At 40.0% G+C, this 16,107-nt stretch overlaps 2 protein-coding genes across 2 annotated transcripts; one reads left to right on the forward strand and one right to left on the reverse strand.

The window, feature by feature from the left end:
• Window positions 1–2,419: 2,419 nt before the first annotated feature.
• LOC129946429 (transcription initiation factor TFIID subunit 2) lies at window positions 2,420–6,827 on the reverse strand. The gene is made up of 10 exons (XM_056056612.1): window positions 6,680–6,827; window positions 6,565–6,618; window positions 6,344–6,507; window positions 4,441–6,289; window positions 4,217–4,379; window positions 3,921–4,131; window positions 3,465–3,857; window positions 2,889–3,405; window positions 2,636–2,832; window positions 2,420–2,564 (listed from the first exon to the last, which is right to left on the reverse strand). Exons 1-10 carry the CDS (start codon window positions 6,728–6,730, stop codon window positions 2,552–2,554), a joined length of 3,612 nt encoding a protein of 1,203 aa, XP_055912587.1. The 5' UTR covers window positions 6,731–6,827; the 3' UTR covers window positions 2,420–2,551.
• A 5,059-nt stretch (window positions 6,828–11,886) lies between these two features.
• Window positions 11,887–12,501, forward strand: LOC129948282 (uncharacterized). The gene is made up of 2 exons (XM_056059223.1): window positions 11,887–12,191; window positions 12,254–12,501. The coding sequence occupies exons 1-2, from the start codon at window positions 11,980–11,982 to the stop codon at window positions 12,399–12,401; spliced, it is 360 nt and encodes a 119-aa protein (XP_055915198.1). The 5' UTR covers window positions 11,887–11,979; the 3' UTR covers window positions 12,402–12,501.
• The last annotated feature ends 3,606 nt before the right edge of the window (window positions 12,502–16,107 follow it).

A 16,107-nucleotide genomic window follows, 5' to 3' on the forward strand; every position in this document is an offset into this window, starting at 1 on the left:
CACACGAAGAACTTTTCTCTCGAACCGACCCAAGGTGCTTTCATCCTCTTTTGTCAAAGTCCATGCTTCTTCACCGTATAGCAGGACGGGGATGATAATTGTCTTATATAGCAACACTTTAGTCCCTCGAGAGAGGACTTTACAACTCAATTGCTTTCTTAGTCCAAAGAAACAGCGGTTAGCAAGAGTTATTCTGCGTTTGATCTCAGTGCTGGTGTTGTTTACAGCGGAGCCTAGGTAGACGAAGTCCTTGACTACCTCAAAGTAACGTCTGTCGATGGTGACGTTTTGACCAAGACGTCGGTGTTGTAGGCCTTTCTTGACGACAGTATGTACTTTGTTTTACCCTCATTAACCGTTAAACCCATTTTGCCGCCTCTGCTTTAATACTCACATGCTGAGTTCTTCCGATTATGTCAATGTCTTCAGCATATGCTAGTAATTGGACAGACTTTTGAAAGATAGTGCCTCTAGTGTTGAGGTGTGAGCTCGGCACTATTCTTTCAAGCACGATGTTAAATAAATCGCATGACAGCGCATCACCTTGTCTAAAACCTTTTTCGATATCGAAAGGTTTTGTTAAGTTGTTTCCAACCTTTATGGAGCAGCGTGAATTCTCCATTTAAATTCATCCAGATAAGTTGGTGCATGCTCCTAACAAACTTATCTCCAGCTGCTTTAAAGATCTCGGCAATCAAGCCATCCGCTCCAGCGGCTTTATAAGACTTCAGCTTAGATATAACAATCTTAACGTCGTCTAAGTCGGGAGGACGGGATTGTTGTGCTTCCGTCGTCTATGTTGAATGGATCATCCTGCTGACAGCGGAATTCGGTTCGTCGTCGCCGTTATACAGTCTGCAGAAGTGGTCCTTCCAAATACTCAGCATTGACTGCGGTTCCACTATGATGTTATAACTTTCGTCTTTGTAGCCTTCGGTTCTAGGCTTATTTACCTGTGAATTTCGTTTCACCTTCATTCCTGCTTCTAAACCTCTCAACATCTTCGAACGCACGCTTCTCATGCCCTCTCTTTTTACTTCTGAGAAGTCGGTGTTCCTCTCGCCTCTTCTGCTCATGAGCAGCTCTCGTCTTTTATGCAGCGCCGTTTTGCGTGCCTGTTGTTTGACTGCATTTACCTGACAACATTCCTCATCAAACCAGGGGTTCCTGGCGACTTCTCTGATTGCATCTTGGCAATGTTGCCACTGGTTTTCGATACATTGTGTTGGCGGCAGAGAAGTTCGAGAGAGGTTACGTGTAACTCGGACGGAAAAGGATTTGGCGATCTCTTGCGATTGTCGCCGTTGTACCTTCTCCCATCATCTCCCGTTTTTGCCTTGGGTCTGGAAACCCGAAGTGCTCAGAAAGTTCGTACATCTATGATGCTGGAAGCGTGCCTGGCGTCGATCGCAATACGGTCAGTCTGGTTGACGGTAGATTCATCTGGAGAACTCCAAGTTCTTTTGTGGATGTTGAGGTGTGGAAAACGCTTACTGGCTACCATGACGTTTCGCCAAGCAGCAAAATCTATGAGCCTGAATCCGTTGTCGTGCAGGCTGTTTTCCCCGATTATTCCACCAGGACAATTTTGATATCGTAGCTAGGACACTGCTCATATATTTGGCTAAGAGCTCGAAGAACAAATTATATTTGGTGTTGTCATCTTTCTCTTCTGTGGGGGGGTGCGCGCATATCAGGCTAATGTTGCCGAATTAAGCCTTGATGCGTATGGTCAAGAGGCGCTCGTTGATGCACCTATAGCTCAACACTTCCTTCCTAAGTCTGGCTCCAATGACAAAGCAGCATCCAAATAAGAGGTGCTGGTTTGCGCGGTAGCAGTCACCATAGTAAATATCGCAGTTTTTCATCCTCTTTTTGCCCGGCCCATCCCATTGTATTTCTTGGATGGAGGTGATGTCTGCTTTATAGCAGTCTAGGGCCTCCGCTTATTCTTCGGCCGCATGGGGACTGTTAAGGGACCTAACATTAGCTTGTCCGTCCGTATCCGAGGGTTGTTGGTGCTTTGCAACTATGATGTTTTTGCGTGATCAGGAAATAACCCCGACGGCACAACCCCCAACCTGATAGGCCAGATCTTAAGTATAACTCCAAGGACGAGGAGCCGGATAAAACCGCTCATTATTGGCCTGGGCTCCGAATAAGTCGAAGAAGCCCTATAAGGTGTTCACTAAGTAGTTCAACCTTACTGGAACTGTAGACGCCACCGTTGATTCCATCTCGGGAAAACGCAAACTTGAATTAAGCTTCTAACGGACATTTATTCCCATTTCAATAGAAAGCTTTACGGTTTAAGGAACAGTGGAAACAATCCCTTGCGTCTTTCTTTGAAATTCCACTCATTTTAAAGCGAAGGTCATTTCCAAGTTCTCATTTTAATAAATAACAACAAATTACCCACTATATAAATAATTCACCATTTATTTATTTACACAAATTAATAAAATAAGATGAACACTCTTTTTTTTTAAGGTTCGCCCTTTGATAGAAGAGCTCGCTTCAGTTTATATTTTTTGTTTTATTTTTATTTAGTTTAAAAAAAGTTCCTAGAATAAAAATTACCATAATAGAAAATACCCACGTAAAAAAATATACGCTCTTTTTAAAAAATTCTTACGTATAATTAAGCGGTGGATTGCTGTTGCTCGAACTATCACCAGAACTTAGAGTCTCTGGTGTTTCTTCTTTAGCTTGAATCCGAGTGAAACTGGGATCTTTCTTTTCTTTTTCCTTCTTCTCACGATCTTTATCCTTATTATGCTTATGTTTGTGCTTGTGTTTATGTTTCTTTTTGTCCTTCTTTTTCTTCTTCGTCTAAAAGGTACACGATTTTTAATAGAACAGAAAAAAATCAATTATTTTTTGTTTACCTTTGATGAATTATCAGATTTTGATTTGCTATCATCTTCGTGCTTGAACATTCCTGGTTCAAAGCCAACCGGTCCTGGTGTGGGCAGAGCACCTGGCAGCGATGTTGAATTGTCTGAATAGTATTCTGTTTTGAGTCGTTTTGCTTCGCTACTACTTAAAGCTTCATTGTCTACGGCTACAGATGACGATTTGCCATCAACTTCTACTTCAGCTTCAAATGGTTCCACTTTGACATCATCTTGTTCTTCGACTTTGATAGGTGGCTCATCGAATGCTTCGGATGCTGATCTTTTGATGGGGCCTGCTATCTCAGGTGGATCTCGGGGAGAATCACTTTCAAAAGGCTTGAAATCCTGATTAATGGAACGAGCTTTTGGAGCAGATTCTTTGACAAACTCCTTAAACATGCCTGAAACATCGGACGATTGCAAACTTATTGGTTTCTTGATGCCATACAAAGCGTAATACAAATCGACCATGTCACAACGAAGCTTTGTATCGTGGGATAAGTTGTTGCTGTAGGAGAAAGTGAAGGACATAAGTTTGACATGGGGTGACTTTCTAGCGAAACTTACTTCATATTTTTCCAAATCCTCTCGACCAATTCCGGTTTATCCAGACGACTTCGTTGCATTTTTGTGAATGGTGGATTTTCAATGAGAAGACGTGCCAACGCGTGTCTTGCCGCAGGATCCGGATCTGATTCCAAAAGGTTCACCAAATGATCTAAATCCTCCCAACGACCGTCGACTTTTACAAAATCAACCAGACATTCCATTGCTGCTACACGAACATCAATATATTGACCATAGGCAGCATAGCACCGATAGATTTTTGGCAGCGATGGCAGGTGTCCACATTTCTGGAGTTTCCTAATTACTTTGAGACAAGATACTGAAACGGTGTACTTGTAGGAGGGAAGATGTTTTTCCAGATTCAACAGTCGAGTGACTTCTTCCAATACAACTCTGTAAAATGGAGGTTCCATAAGATTTCAAATCATAAATTATTCTTTGATTTTCAAACCATACTTTGCATCGGCTGATAAATTTTCTGAAGTGATTGGTGCACCTTGTAGAACAACAGACACGACTGGAGTAATTGAATTACCCAATGCGTCAACTAAAGCCGCTCGATAATAGTTGTCAGAGTAATGATTACGGGTGTTGTCGTTATATTTAAATAAGTCCAAGAGAAAACGAATGACTTCCGGTGGGCAAATTCCGTGCGATGTACGAAGACCTGCAGAGCAAAAGATAGGTTTTGAATTTTTAAGAAGGTCAAGAGGTTGAGACGTTCTTCATCACTTAAAGCTACAACAACTAACCAGACATCGCAACTGGAATTGTCTTTTGCAAGAAATAATGCTGGAAGTTAGAAAAGTTATTCTGTTTTATGATATGCGGGGCACTAAACGATCCAAAAAACTTTCGAAATATGTTCAACATTGCTGGCGGACCATTCCATGATGTGACCATAGCATTGGCAACCTTCGAAAAAAAAGCAAATACAAATTGAAAACCACAGATTTTAGAAAGTAACTTCAATCACCTTAGTTAAACAGTGTGCAGCCTCACAGCGCACCTTGTAGAAACACCTCTCATTCTCGATAGTATCGGTGAGGGCTCGTCTCGTTGCAGAGGTGGGATATTTTTCAAGTGCCGCAATCGCTTCGAATTGAGCCATGACGTCCCTTTCGTGCCTCAATTGAAATTGCCATTGGAAATCGGGTTGTTCGATATTCAAATCTCGCAGTAAAATCATTTCCGGATCAAGTCTAATCCATAGAACTGGAGAATCATCCATAGTAGATAAGTCCATATCTACTTCTTCACCTGTGCAAAGAGGGATCTTCTTTTTCTTGTTACGCCGACTTTTCGAATGGCAGGTGATGTCCGATCTCACTACGGTGTTCTCAATCTGTAGGATGTGTTTGAATGTACCATCCAACTCCTGTAACTGCACCAGCAGTGGTCCGTTGTATTTCTTAACACCCTTTTGATTGACCGAATCCTGGCGGACTTCCAATTCAATTGTGTTCCTCTTTCGATTGAATACCGAGGTTAGGGAGAATTTGGCATGACCTGCCGTCCGAACCCACTGATCCATAAATACAGACATATCCTTTCCAGTTACGGTGAAGATGGCTTTGATGAAGATGTTTGTGGAGATCAAGAGATGATGCCAGAGACCATTGCCGATTTTGGTGCCAGCTGCATTTGTTGCCAGAGCCAGTTGTTTATTGAACACCTGGAGGAGCAGTTCCTGCCCGATACGATCTTCCAACATGCGTATCACCAAGTGAGCTTTACGTCGCATCGCTTCGATGTACTTTGGCGATACGGTGTGTAAGTTGATTGGGAAGTAATGAGGAACCTCTTGGGACTTATTGGCGACATTGGCAGGATTAGTTGTTAGCACTGGCAATGGAGCCGGCGGTTGACTACAATCGAGAATGATTCCTCCATATTGCTCTTCGTACCGAACTACCGAGGCCATTTCCTTCTGAACCCACTCCCGGTATTCGTTGTTACCAAAGCATTTTTTCGAATACAATCCACAGAGGTATTCTGCAATGCCCTTTGCCAACCAGGTGTCCGACCACCGCTGAGTGGTTATGAAGCACCCGAAGAACTGTTCAGCAATAGCCTTGGTCATAGCCGTTCGAGTTGCATATGTTTGATCGATTATTGCAATTGAATGAAGCAAATGGGTGGACACAACGCTCAAGGTGGCGTATGCGGCTATATTGACATCAGTCTCGTCTACAAACACTTGTTTGTAGCACGAGAATGGATATCGAGTGGAGAGAGTTTCTTCGAAGAACTCAAACGCCTCGTGCATGTACCGCACAGAGTTTTTCAATAGCGGCATCAATTGGGGCAGACAGAAGTGGGTGACTTCGTGCATGTGTGGGTCAACGTAAATTTCAAAAGGTCCAATAGCCAGAGCTATGTTTGGAGCACTTACCGGAGTCGTAAGGGAATAGTGAAATGTTTTTCTCCTTAAATCCGGAGTCATTACTACCTCCACCAGTTCTCCACAGGATACCGCGGTCAGTAGCTTATCCACGGTAAATTCTAGCTTCCAAGTGCATGGATCAGCGAAACTATCGACACAAGGAAACCACAGTCGTGTGGAGTTCTCATGGCCATAAGTGAACATGTGAGCAGAGTTGGGTGCAGGTGGCTGGCCTTCGATTTCAGGAGGTATAACAAAGTGTATGCCTCCCTTGGGGTTCTCTATCGAGAACTCAATTCCAATGCGAAGACCCCGACCTTCTTGGATCATGTGGAAGCCCTCTGGTGGGACTTCGATTATAAGTTCTCCGGCGTTGATATCTGGATTGGTTTTTTGAGCAGCGGTTAAATGGTGTTTCGAAAAAGTCTCCAACGAGCGTCTAGAGGAAGATGGAATTTTAAATGTATCACCATTTACGTGTTGGAAAACTTACGTTTTTGTGTCTGTCTGACAGACATTCATGAAAGGGTCGAAGTAGACGAATTTGGCTTCGCAAACATCGTTCAATACCACACGATAGATTCGGCATTGCTGGGCATTCAAACGAATTATGTGGAGGTCTTCCTTGGCCGGGACGATCGTTAATTCAACAAATCCCTATAAAACAAATGATTGTTTGTCTTTTTTCAAATTAAATTATTAAATTAAACTCACAATAATACTTCTACGCTCGAAACTTATCCCGGTGAGGCTAACAATTTGATGAGCTGTGTTGATAGAAAGGAAAAACATAAGATTAAGGGCTTAAAATAATTTTTGTTTCTACTTATAATTTGAAAGGCCGTGTGATTTCGGGTTTTGCAGGTTTTTCAGTTTTCATTTTAGCGAATTTTATTTATTTTTTAAAGATTTATTGACGAGAAAATAGAAAAGTTTTCTTCATTTTGCTTGTTTAATGTTTACTAGCAGAAAATGCATTTTCCACGTTTGACGTTTTTGACAAGTTAGGGTTCTACAGTAGAGGTCGGAAAAAGTGAATTCTTTTGTGATTTTCTGATGGGCCGAACACAGTGGTCGCGTCGCGAAGAGTAGTGCCTCATGATTCATTAAATGCTATAAGACGGATTTTAAGAGACGGATTGTTTTATTCTTATCTCAAAATATTAATAAAGACCTATAACACAAAACTATAACTGCTTTTCAATAAATCGGTTAAATCAAATATTTATAAGATAGGTTAGGTTCGGTTAGGTTAAAGTGGCTGCGGATTCAGAATCCACACACATAAGCAGCATTCACATGAGCGCGACCAACGTACGACGAATGACTTACAAAATGTGAGTTTATATACGTTTGAAGACATATTTCCACATAAATTACTAACAAAACGATAGCAACATAGTATCTATTTGATTTATAATGCATACTTTTACTTTTCAATATCATATATTAATAAATGTAAGAAAACAAATTTATTCATAGCGAAAAAAATTGAAGTTGATACGAACTGTCAAACTTTATTCGCGTTCCACACTATCCACACTCCCAACGAATAAAATAATCGCGCGTACTTAACTTAAAAAATCATTCTTGTTTTGGTCTCGGTGGTCAAAGTTGAACTTTACTCGCGACGAATTAAAAACTCTCATGTGAAAGAAATGTCAAAATCGACGAATATTCGTTCATTCGTTGGTCGTTGGTCGTGCTCATGTGAATAATGCTTTAGGCCAAAAGAAAAGGCCCATTGTGATACCACATGAATCTAGAGAATTACTTCTTACTAGTCGAACCATTTTGAGCTTTTTTAAAGCGAAGAAGACATTTGAAAGCCTTTTTAGCTAGTTCACTGGGATTATCAAAAGAGTAGTCTCCCAGATGAAGTTAGCGTCTTAGTGAAAATGCAGGGCAAGTGCAGAGGAGGTGAGAGATTGTTTCCTCTAGTTCCTTGTCCATACAGCTCCTGCAGAAGTCATTTGAGGCTACACCAAGTCGTATTGCGTGTCTGCCTATAAGACAGTGTCCCGTAAGGACACCTATTAGGGAGTTAATATGAAGTCAGTTTTGAGATAACAAGTCTTTAAAGCGCTTTAGTCTAGTGAAGGCCATATTATTGTGCCACCTAGAGTTTGCTATCGCAAAAGCTGTTTCTTTTAGCAGAAGTTTACATGTAGCTATCGATATACCTATCTTCTTCCTTTCAGGTGAAATAGGTATGACGGTTCCATTTTTAGCGAGTTCATCTGCTCTACAATTTCCTGTGATGTCTATGTGGCCCGGCACCTAACATAGGTAAATGTTAAAATGCTGCGCCATCTCCATAAGAGACGATCGACAATCGAGGACCGTTTGAGATTTGATTGAGACACTGTGAAGAGATTTAATAGCAGCCTGACTGTCAGAGAAGATGCGGATATCAGAAGTTGATATCACGTTTTCTCTTAGTCAGGAGAAAACCTCTTTGATCGCTAAAATTTCCACTTGGAGGACGCTATAATGATTAGGGAGGCGCAATGAGATGCTGAGATTAAGCTTTTCTGAGTACACACCACTACCAACTCCCTCAATTGCTTTTGTTATCCAGGAGTTTTTTGTCTTCCCATTCATCTCTGGATGAAATGGATACCTGGAAGTTCTTACCAAATTATGGTTTAGGAATAGTGCAGTCTATGTACTTTGGTATAGAACCAAAGAGGTTCAAAATGATGGAGTGCCCCACATTGTTGTTGTTCCATTGAGATAAGGCGTTGAGTCTTATAGCTGTACTCGCTGCTATTTGTTTGCTGAATATGGCGAGGGGTTTCAGATGGAGAAGAGTGCACAACGCTTCTGAGGGTGTGGTTCTTTATGCTCCGCTTATGCAGAGACATGCAGTGCGTTGGACTCTGCTGAGTTTCTCTCAGTATTTGACTTTCTCTAATGCAGTCCACCATACATAAGTATTGGTCGGATGACCGATGTGTATAGCCTGTAGGTTATGCGATCTTGTGTTTTCGTGTAAAAAGGACGAGATCTGTTTTTTGAGGATTAATACTAAGTCCGCAGTGATCAGCCCATCTAGCGAGCATATTGAGTGCGTTTTGGAGGGGGTCTCTCAGTGTATTAGGATGTTCTCCTGTGACAGCGATAACAACATCATCGGCATACGTAACCACTCTGTAGCCTTCCCTCTCAAGGGATATTAGTAGTTCGTTAACCACTATGTTCCTCAGGAGAGGGGACAGAACACTGTGGAGTGCCTCTACCAACAGACCTTTTCGTACAAAAATCGCCCATCTTAGAGTTGATGATCCTGCTATTTAGCATTAGATTAATCAACTCACAGATTGAGTATTCGACGTTTAGGGTCGTCATAGCAGAAGTGATAGCGGATGTGTCAACGTTGTTGAAAGCGCCCTCAATATCCAGGAAATATATTCCAATTGCTCTAGGGAGTATTCGGTAGTTCTTACCAGCGTGTGCAAGGCTGTTTCTTCTGATTTTTCTTTGCAGTAAGCAAGCTGAGACATCGATAGTCTCTTATCAATGCTATTACGTACATGGACATCAATCAATCGTTCCAGAGTTTTGAGAATGAATGATAGGCTAATAGGTCTCAGAGCAAACATTTGCCCGCCTTGAAAACTACCTTTACATCTCTCCATCGCTGAGGTATATAGACCAGATTCAGGCAACTTTTGAAGATCATCTCAATGATGGGCAAAGTTATATCAATGGTAAGTTGTAGCTCAGCTGGTACGATTTGATCTGGACCTGGAGATTTTTTAAGGTTTGAAACTATTCAGAGCCCATGTCAATTTTTCTTTTGTAACCAGACCTTGAGGAATAGTAAAGTTAATACCCGACCCAGGACGGTTTGTTATATTAACGGATTTGGAGCTACCCGTTTTGCGTTTCTTCGCAAGAGTTAGTCCATGTACCATCTGAGTTTTAAAGACAACTAGGCGGCATGGTTGGATTTGTCGAGAGAATCTTCCTTATCCTTGATGCCTCCGAGGATTCTTCTATTGAGCTACAGAAGGATCTCCATGAGGATTTTTAGGCTATTCTCAATTATTGTTTATACTTTTTGAGGGATTCTTTATAGGAGTAAAAATCTTTGGGATGTCTAGTCTTTTTTGCTAGATTGAAATGCCTTCTATAACCTTTCCTGAGTATTTCTAGTTCAGCAGCCCACCAATGTGGTTTATTCTTTCTCCGCATTGTAGTGAGTAGGGGTACGCAGTTTCCATGGCTTTATTGAGGGCTGCTGTAAGCTCATCGACTTTTTGATCAAGCTCAAGAGAGCACAAGGGCGTATCATAAAGTTCTGGTTTAATCAGACTTTTCAGAGTCGCCCTATATTTTGGCCAATCTGTTTTCCTATAATTCCGGGATTGCATCGGTTTTGGGGAATCTTCAATAAGTGTGAATTGGATGTATCTATGATCGGAAAACGAGTGTTCCTTTGATACTCTCCAATTCAGTATTTTATTTGAGAGATGTTACGAGACAAGAGTCATATCTAATACCTCTTGTCGATTTTTAGTAACGAAGATTGGTTCACTACCTACATTACTTACTTATAATATATTTATAACATAGTCGGGACTTTTCTCTGACAGGAAACTGTCATTTTAATTAAACAAAAGTCAAATACAAATCGAACTTAAAATTTAATGATTCGATCAATTTTGATTTGTGTTTCAATTTTATACAATTCCAATGACGAATTTCTATAAAAAAAATATCCGGTGAATTAAGGATCACGTTACACCTTGGCATTTTTTTGACAGGACGTTTATAGCGACCATTGAACATTTCTGCCGTTGAATCAAATTTCCTAATTGAAGTCCACTAGAAATTTTTTTCTGACAAATCTTTTATCTGTGTGATATCGAAACACAATTTTGGATATAAAAGAAAATGGGGCATTATCATAGATGTTTGCTTAGCTCTTGCTAAGTTGTCCAGAGTTTAGGCTATTCATAAATAAATTTAAACCTAAGTTTAGGACTTAATCTATGGTTTAACTATAAACATAGCAATTGGTGTGTTTAAGTTGTTATTATTACATCCAAATGTCATATTTAATTTTTGTTTGTGAATTGAAAAGCTGAAATTATATCAAATATCAAATAAAAATGTCGATTGATACCGCAATTGAAAAGATATGGATTTCTTAGAGGGTTTTAAGTAATTTGGTGTACTGCAAAAGAAAAAGAAAAATATACAAAACACATTTTCAATTAATTTGAATTAAGCGACAAGAATTTTTAAGAATGATATCGTTTGGATAAAGAAACAGTCACATTTTTTTAATATTATTATATTATTCATCCCATTTTAGGAATGACAGCACAAAACAACAAGTTTTGAAATATAACTGTATTTTTTTGCTTTGACCTGTCATTTGAAGTATAATTGTAGTAGAATAAAACCTTAAACTGGGGTTTTACTAAATACATCAGGAAAATAGACAATGATATTCCTTAAGATATATGTATGTAGATCAAGAAATCAGGACTTTAGTAATTCTCTATGAACACATCCAAATGAATTTTCGCTCGGTAAATTGAAAAATACATTTTTAGCTCAAAATACAAATAATAAGCAATTTTCTATAAGTGGGGGATTATCATTGAAACCAATCATTGGAATTTTTTTGACAGGTTAATTATTGCTTTCACTGTAAATTTATGGCATTTAATAAATATTTTCTGATTCAAGCATTTGAGGTTAGAGTTGATTATTGAGTTAAACTAATAGGTGGGAATACAATGAACATGGAACGCTTTCAGTGGAACGATTTTGTTCTGAAATATGAAAACAGCCATCAGCTGTTCATTGAAAGTTCTGGCTTATTTAATGTATTTTTTCTAGTAGAAAAAAGCTACAACTGATCAGATTCGTTTTGACACCAAAAATTACAAATTTTAATGCAATGTTTAGTGATAAAAATAAATGATATCTATAATTGGTTCCCTATGATTGTTTTTTTTTGTATAAAAGAACATCGTGAAAAGAAATCTTTTCATCAATTATATCTTAAAAAAAAACTCGAAAATTATTTTGAATGAAAATAAAACTATCAAAATGTCAATATCGTTTTAAGTTTAAAAAAAATTATTTTGATTTTAAAATTAAATAAGAATGGCTGAAGATGAAAATATTCCCCTTCCAAAAACTTTTGAAGAACTCTTTAAAATTTATTCAAATTATAAAACAAATCCACTTGACGGTGATAATGAAGTCTATGATGAAATTTTACTGTCGCAAATTGATTTTTGGTTAGCAAAATCAAATCTTTTAAGGATAGTTTTTTCTACAACCGATACGGGAATGACATGGATGAAATTTAAGTTGTTAATTAAAATTTATAATTTTTAATAAAATCCATTGCTATAGCTATTTTTTTTTATTTCAGAAAGTGGCGATTAGATTTTGAAGAATTTGAAAAATTTTTAAAAGAAATTTGTGATGCAAAGGAAGTAGATTTTGAAGAAATCAAAACCAAAATGACGGAAACTGGTCCACCAGGTCCTGATATTGAGCAGCAAGTGGCTGTCAAGTAAAATTGACAATGAAATAAATTAACACCCTAAAGAGGCTGTCCAAAAAATCTGTTTCTCTTTTATTGTTATAAGTAGGGTTTTCATGTAATTAATAAATTTATCTTGGAATAACAATCTGGCCAAATGTGTACAAGAAATTTTCACTACATAGTAAAAAAATAAAAAGGTAGACCCGATAAACTCAGAAATGGGACAGCATTAAATGGATGAACAAATCGATACCAAAAATTAAAAATGAAATAGAAATTAGTTTTACTGACAGCTGATTCTATTATGAAACGAATCGTTCCACTGATTTGTGTTTCAATTTTACACAATTCCCATGACAGATTTCTGTCAACAAAAATGTACAGTGCATTTTCATTCACGTGTAAAAAAACAGCTCATGATGTTCAAATGGTATCAAGAGGACACAATCGTCCACAGGTTTTTCTCAAAACCCACCTCTGTCTATTAACTCCTACTCTCACATTCCCGTGGTGAATATTGGGTGCCTAGTACCTCAACTGGAGATTGGGTTCCAACCCCAGTGGAAAGTTGTTGGGGTCATCAAAAGAGAGAGGGGGGAGAGGTGTTTCCACTAAGGCACCTTATCCAGACGGCAACGGTGGAATTCCCGAGATGGAATCATCGGTGGCATCTACAGTTCCAGTAAGGTTCAACTACTTAGTGAACACCTTATAGGGCTTCTACGACTTATCCGGAGCCCAGGCCTATAAAATGTGGTTTTATCCGGCTCCCCGTCCTTGGAGTTATACTAAGGATCTGGCCCTCCAGGTTGGGGGTTGTGACGTCGGGGTGACTTTCTGGCAACGTAAGAACCTCATAGTTGCGAAGCACCAACAAGCCTCGAATACGGACGGATTTACTTTTGACAACGTACGCAAACGAATTAAGGACAACGAATTTCGGATATGCACGTGGAATGTTAGGTCCCTTAACAGTCCACATGCGGCCGAAGAATTAGCGGAGGCCCTAGACTGCTATAAAGCAGACATCACCGCCATCCAGAAATACGATGGGAAGGGCCGGGCCGAGGATGAAAAATTGCGATATTTACTATGGTGACTGGAAGGCAGGAAGCCTTGAGCTAAAGGTGCATCAACGAGCAACTAATGACCATACGCATCAAGGCAAATTTCGGCAACATTAGCCTGATATGCGCGCACGCCCCCACAGGAGAGAAAAATGACAACACCAAAGATATGTTCTTCGAGCTCTTAGACAAAACATATGAGTATTGTCCTAGCTACGATATTAAAATTGTCCTGGGCGATTTTAATGCCAAGCTAGGAAGGGAAGACATCGTTGGTGGAATAATTGGGAAAAACAGCCTGCACGACAACACTTGCTACAACGGATTCAGGCTCATAGATTATAGTGCGGGGCGAAACATCATGGTAGCCAGTACGCGTTTTCCACACCTCAACATCCACAAAGGAACTTGGAGTTCTCCGGATCAATCTACCGTGAACAAGATTGAACATATTGCGATCGACGCCAGACACGCTTCCAGCATCATGGATGTACGAACTTTCCGAGGAACTAACATCGACCAGACTCAAGGCAAAACAGGGAGGTGCAACGCCGAACGCCGAACGGCTACAATCGCAAGAGATCGCCAAGTCCGTCCTTCCGATTTAGACGAAGTAAAGATTGCCATATCTTAGTTGGAAGTTAATAAAGCCGCTGGAACGGATGGCTTGAATGCCGAGATCTTTAAAGCATCTAGAGATAAGTTGGTTAGGAGCATGCACCACCACCAACTTATCTGTAAGATATGGTCGGAAGAAAGCATTCCTGATGAATGGAATCTCAGTACTGTTTGCCCGATCCTGAACAAAGTAGACCCTCTAAACAGCAGATCCTGGAAAAAAACACCAAATCGACACCCACCATCTTTTCATCGATTTCAAGGCCGCATATGACAGCAACTACAGGGAAGAGCTGCCAAACTCGTCCAATTGTAAAAGATGACCATGGAGAATTCACGCTTCTCCATAAAGGTTGGAAACCACAACAATAACAGAATCTTTCGATGTCAAAAAAGGTTTTAGTCAAGGTGATTTGCTGTCATGCGATTTTTTTAACATCGTGCTTGAAATAATAATGCAGAGCTCACACGTCAACACTAGAGGCACTATCTTTCAAAAGTCTGTCCAATTACTAGCATATGCTGATAAGGATGACATTGACATAATCGGAAGAACTCAAACATGGGTTAAATGGGTTTACCTAGGCTCCTCTGTAAACGCAGAAAACAACATCAGCGCTGAGATCAAACGCAGAATAACTCTTGCTAACCACTGTTTCTTTGGACTAAGAAAGCAATTGAGAGGTAAAGTCCTCTTTCGAGGGATCAAAGTGTCGCTATATAAAACCCTTATCATCCCCGCCCTGCTATTCGGTACTATGACAAAAGAGGATGAAAGCACCTTGGGTCGGTTCGATAGAAAAGTTTTTTCGTGTGATCTACGATCCCGTATGCATCGAAGGGGATTGGAGAAGAAGATGGAACGACGAGCTGTACAGCGACGTAGACCTAGCCAGAAGGGTAAAAGTCCAACGACTAAGATAGTTTGGTCACGTAGAGCACATGGAAGCCAATGTTTCGGCCTGGAAAGTCTTCGAATCCACACACACAGGACAGCGCAGTAGAGGAAGACCGCGGATCAGGTGGCGCGCACAAGTGGAAAGTGACCTCACCCAAATTGGAGCTATATGGAGAAGTTTGTTGACTGTATCGCCACCTTAAGTAAGACTAAGCAATCTTCCTGCGGAAAATTATAACTTTAAGCAAAGTGGACATTTATCACGTTCCAAGAATTCCCCTAATGTGTTGTTTCATGTTCGAACTGCTGGATATGTGTACTTCTCAACATTGTAAACAGCTTTTATGAAAAATCAACATTGACGAATTTGACGCAAAATCAGATATCCGTTCTTTACTGATTTCATACTAAATTTAGAGCACTTTATACAAGGGTGGATTGAAAAGTTTCGGGCCTGACCAAGAAAAACAACGTTTTAAAGAATTTCTTTTTTATTTCTCAACATAATCTCCTCCAAGGCATTTCTCATAGCGGTGTTCTAGTCTAGTAATGCCATCTCTATAGACTGATTCATCAAGATCCTCAAAATACCCATTTACAGCTTCGATTACTTCTTCATTGTCCGCAAATCTCTTACCACCAAGCCATTTTTTGAGGTAAGGAAACAGATAATAGTCACTCGGGGCTAGGTCTGGAGAGTAGGGAGGATGCGGCATCAATTCAAACTTTAGATCGTTGATCAAATTGGCGGTAGAAATGTTTTTTCCAATCAATTTTTAGTCGGCTGTTAGCAAACGCGGCACCCATCTTGCAGCTTTTGCATATGCAAATGTTGGTGCAAAATATTTTACACACGTTCATTTGACATCTTACAGGTCTTAGCTATCTCATGCACTTTCAATCTGCGGTCTTCCAGCACTATTTGATGGACTTTTTCGATCATATCTGGAGTTGTGACCTCAACAGGGCGTCCTGAGCGAGGCTCATCAGAGGTGCTCAAACGACCCTTTTTAAACTCGGAAACCCACAGCTTAATGGTTGAATATGATGGGCAGGATGTCCCCAGTGTTGAGTCCATCTCTTCTTTGATTTCCTTCGGCTTTAACCCCTTCAAATAGAAGTATTTGATGACAGCACGATTTTCCAACTTTTCC

Source organism: Eupeodes corollae, chromosome 2 (assembly GCF_945859685.1).
Source record: "Eupeodes corollae chromosome 2, idEupCoro1.1, whole genome shotgun sequence".
Taxonomy (NCBI): domain Eukaryota; kingdom Metazoa; phylum Arthropoda; class Insecta; order Diptera; family Syrphidae; genus Eupeodes; species Eupeodes corollae.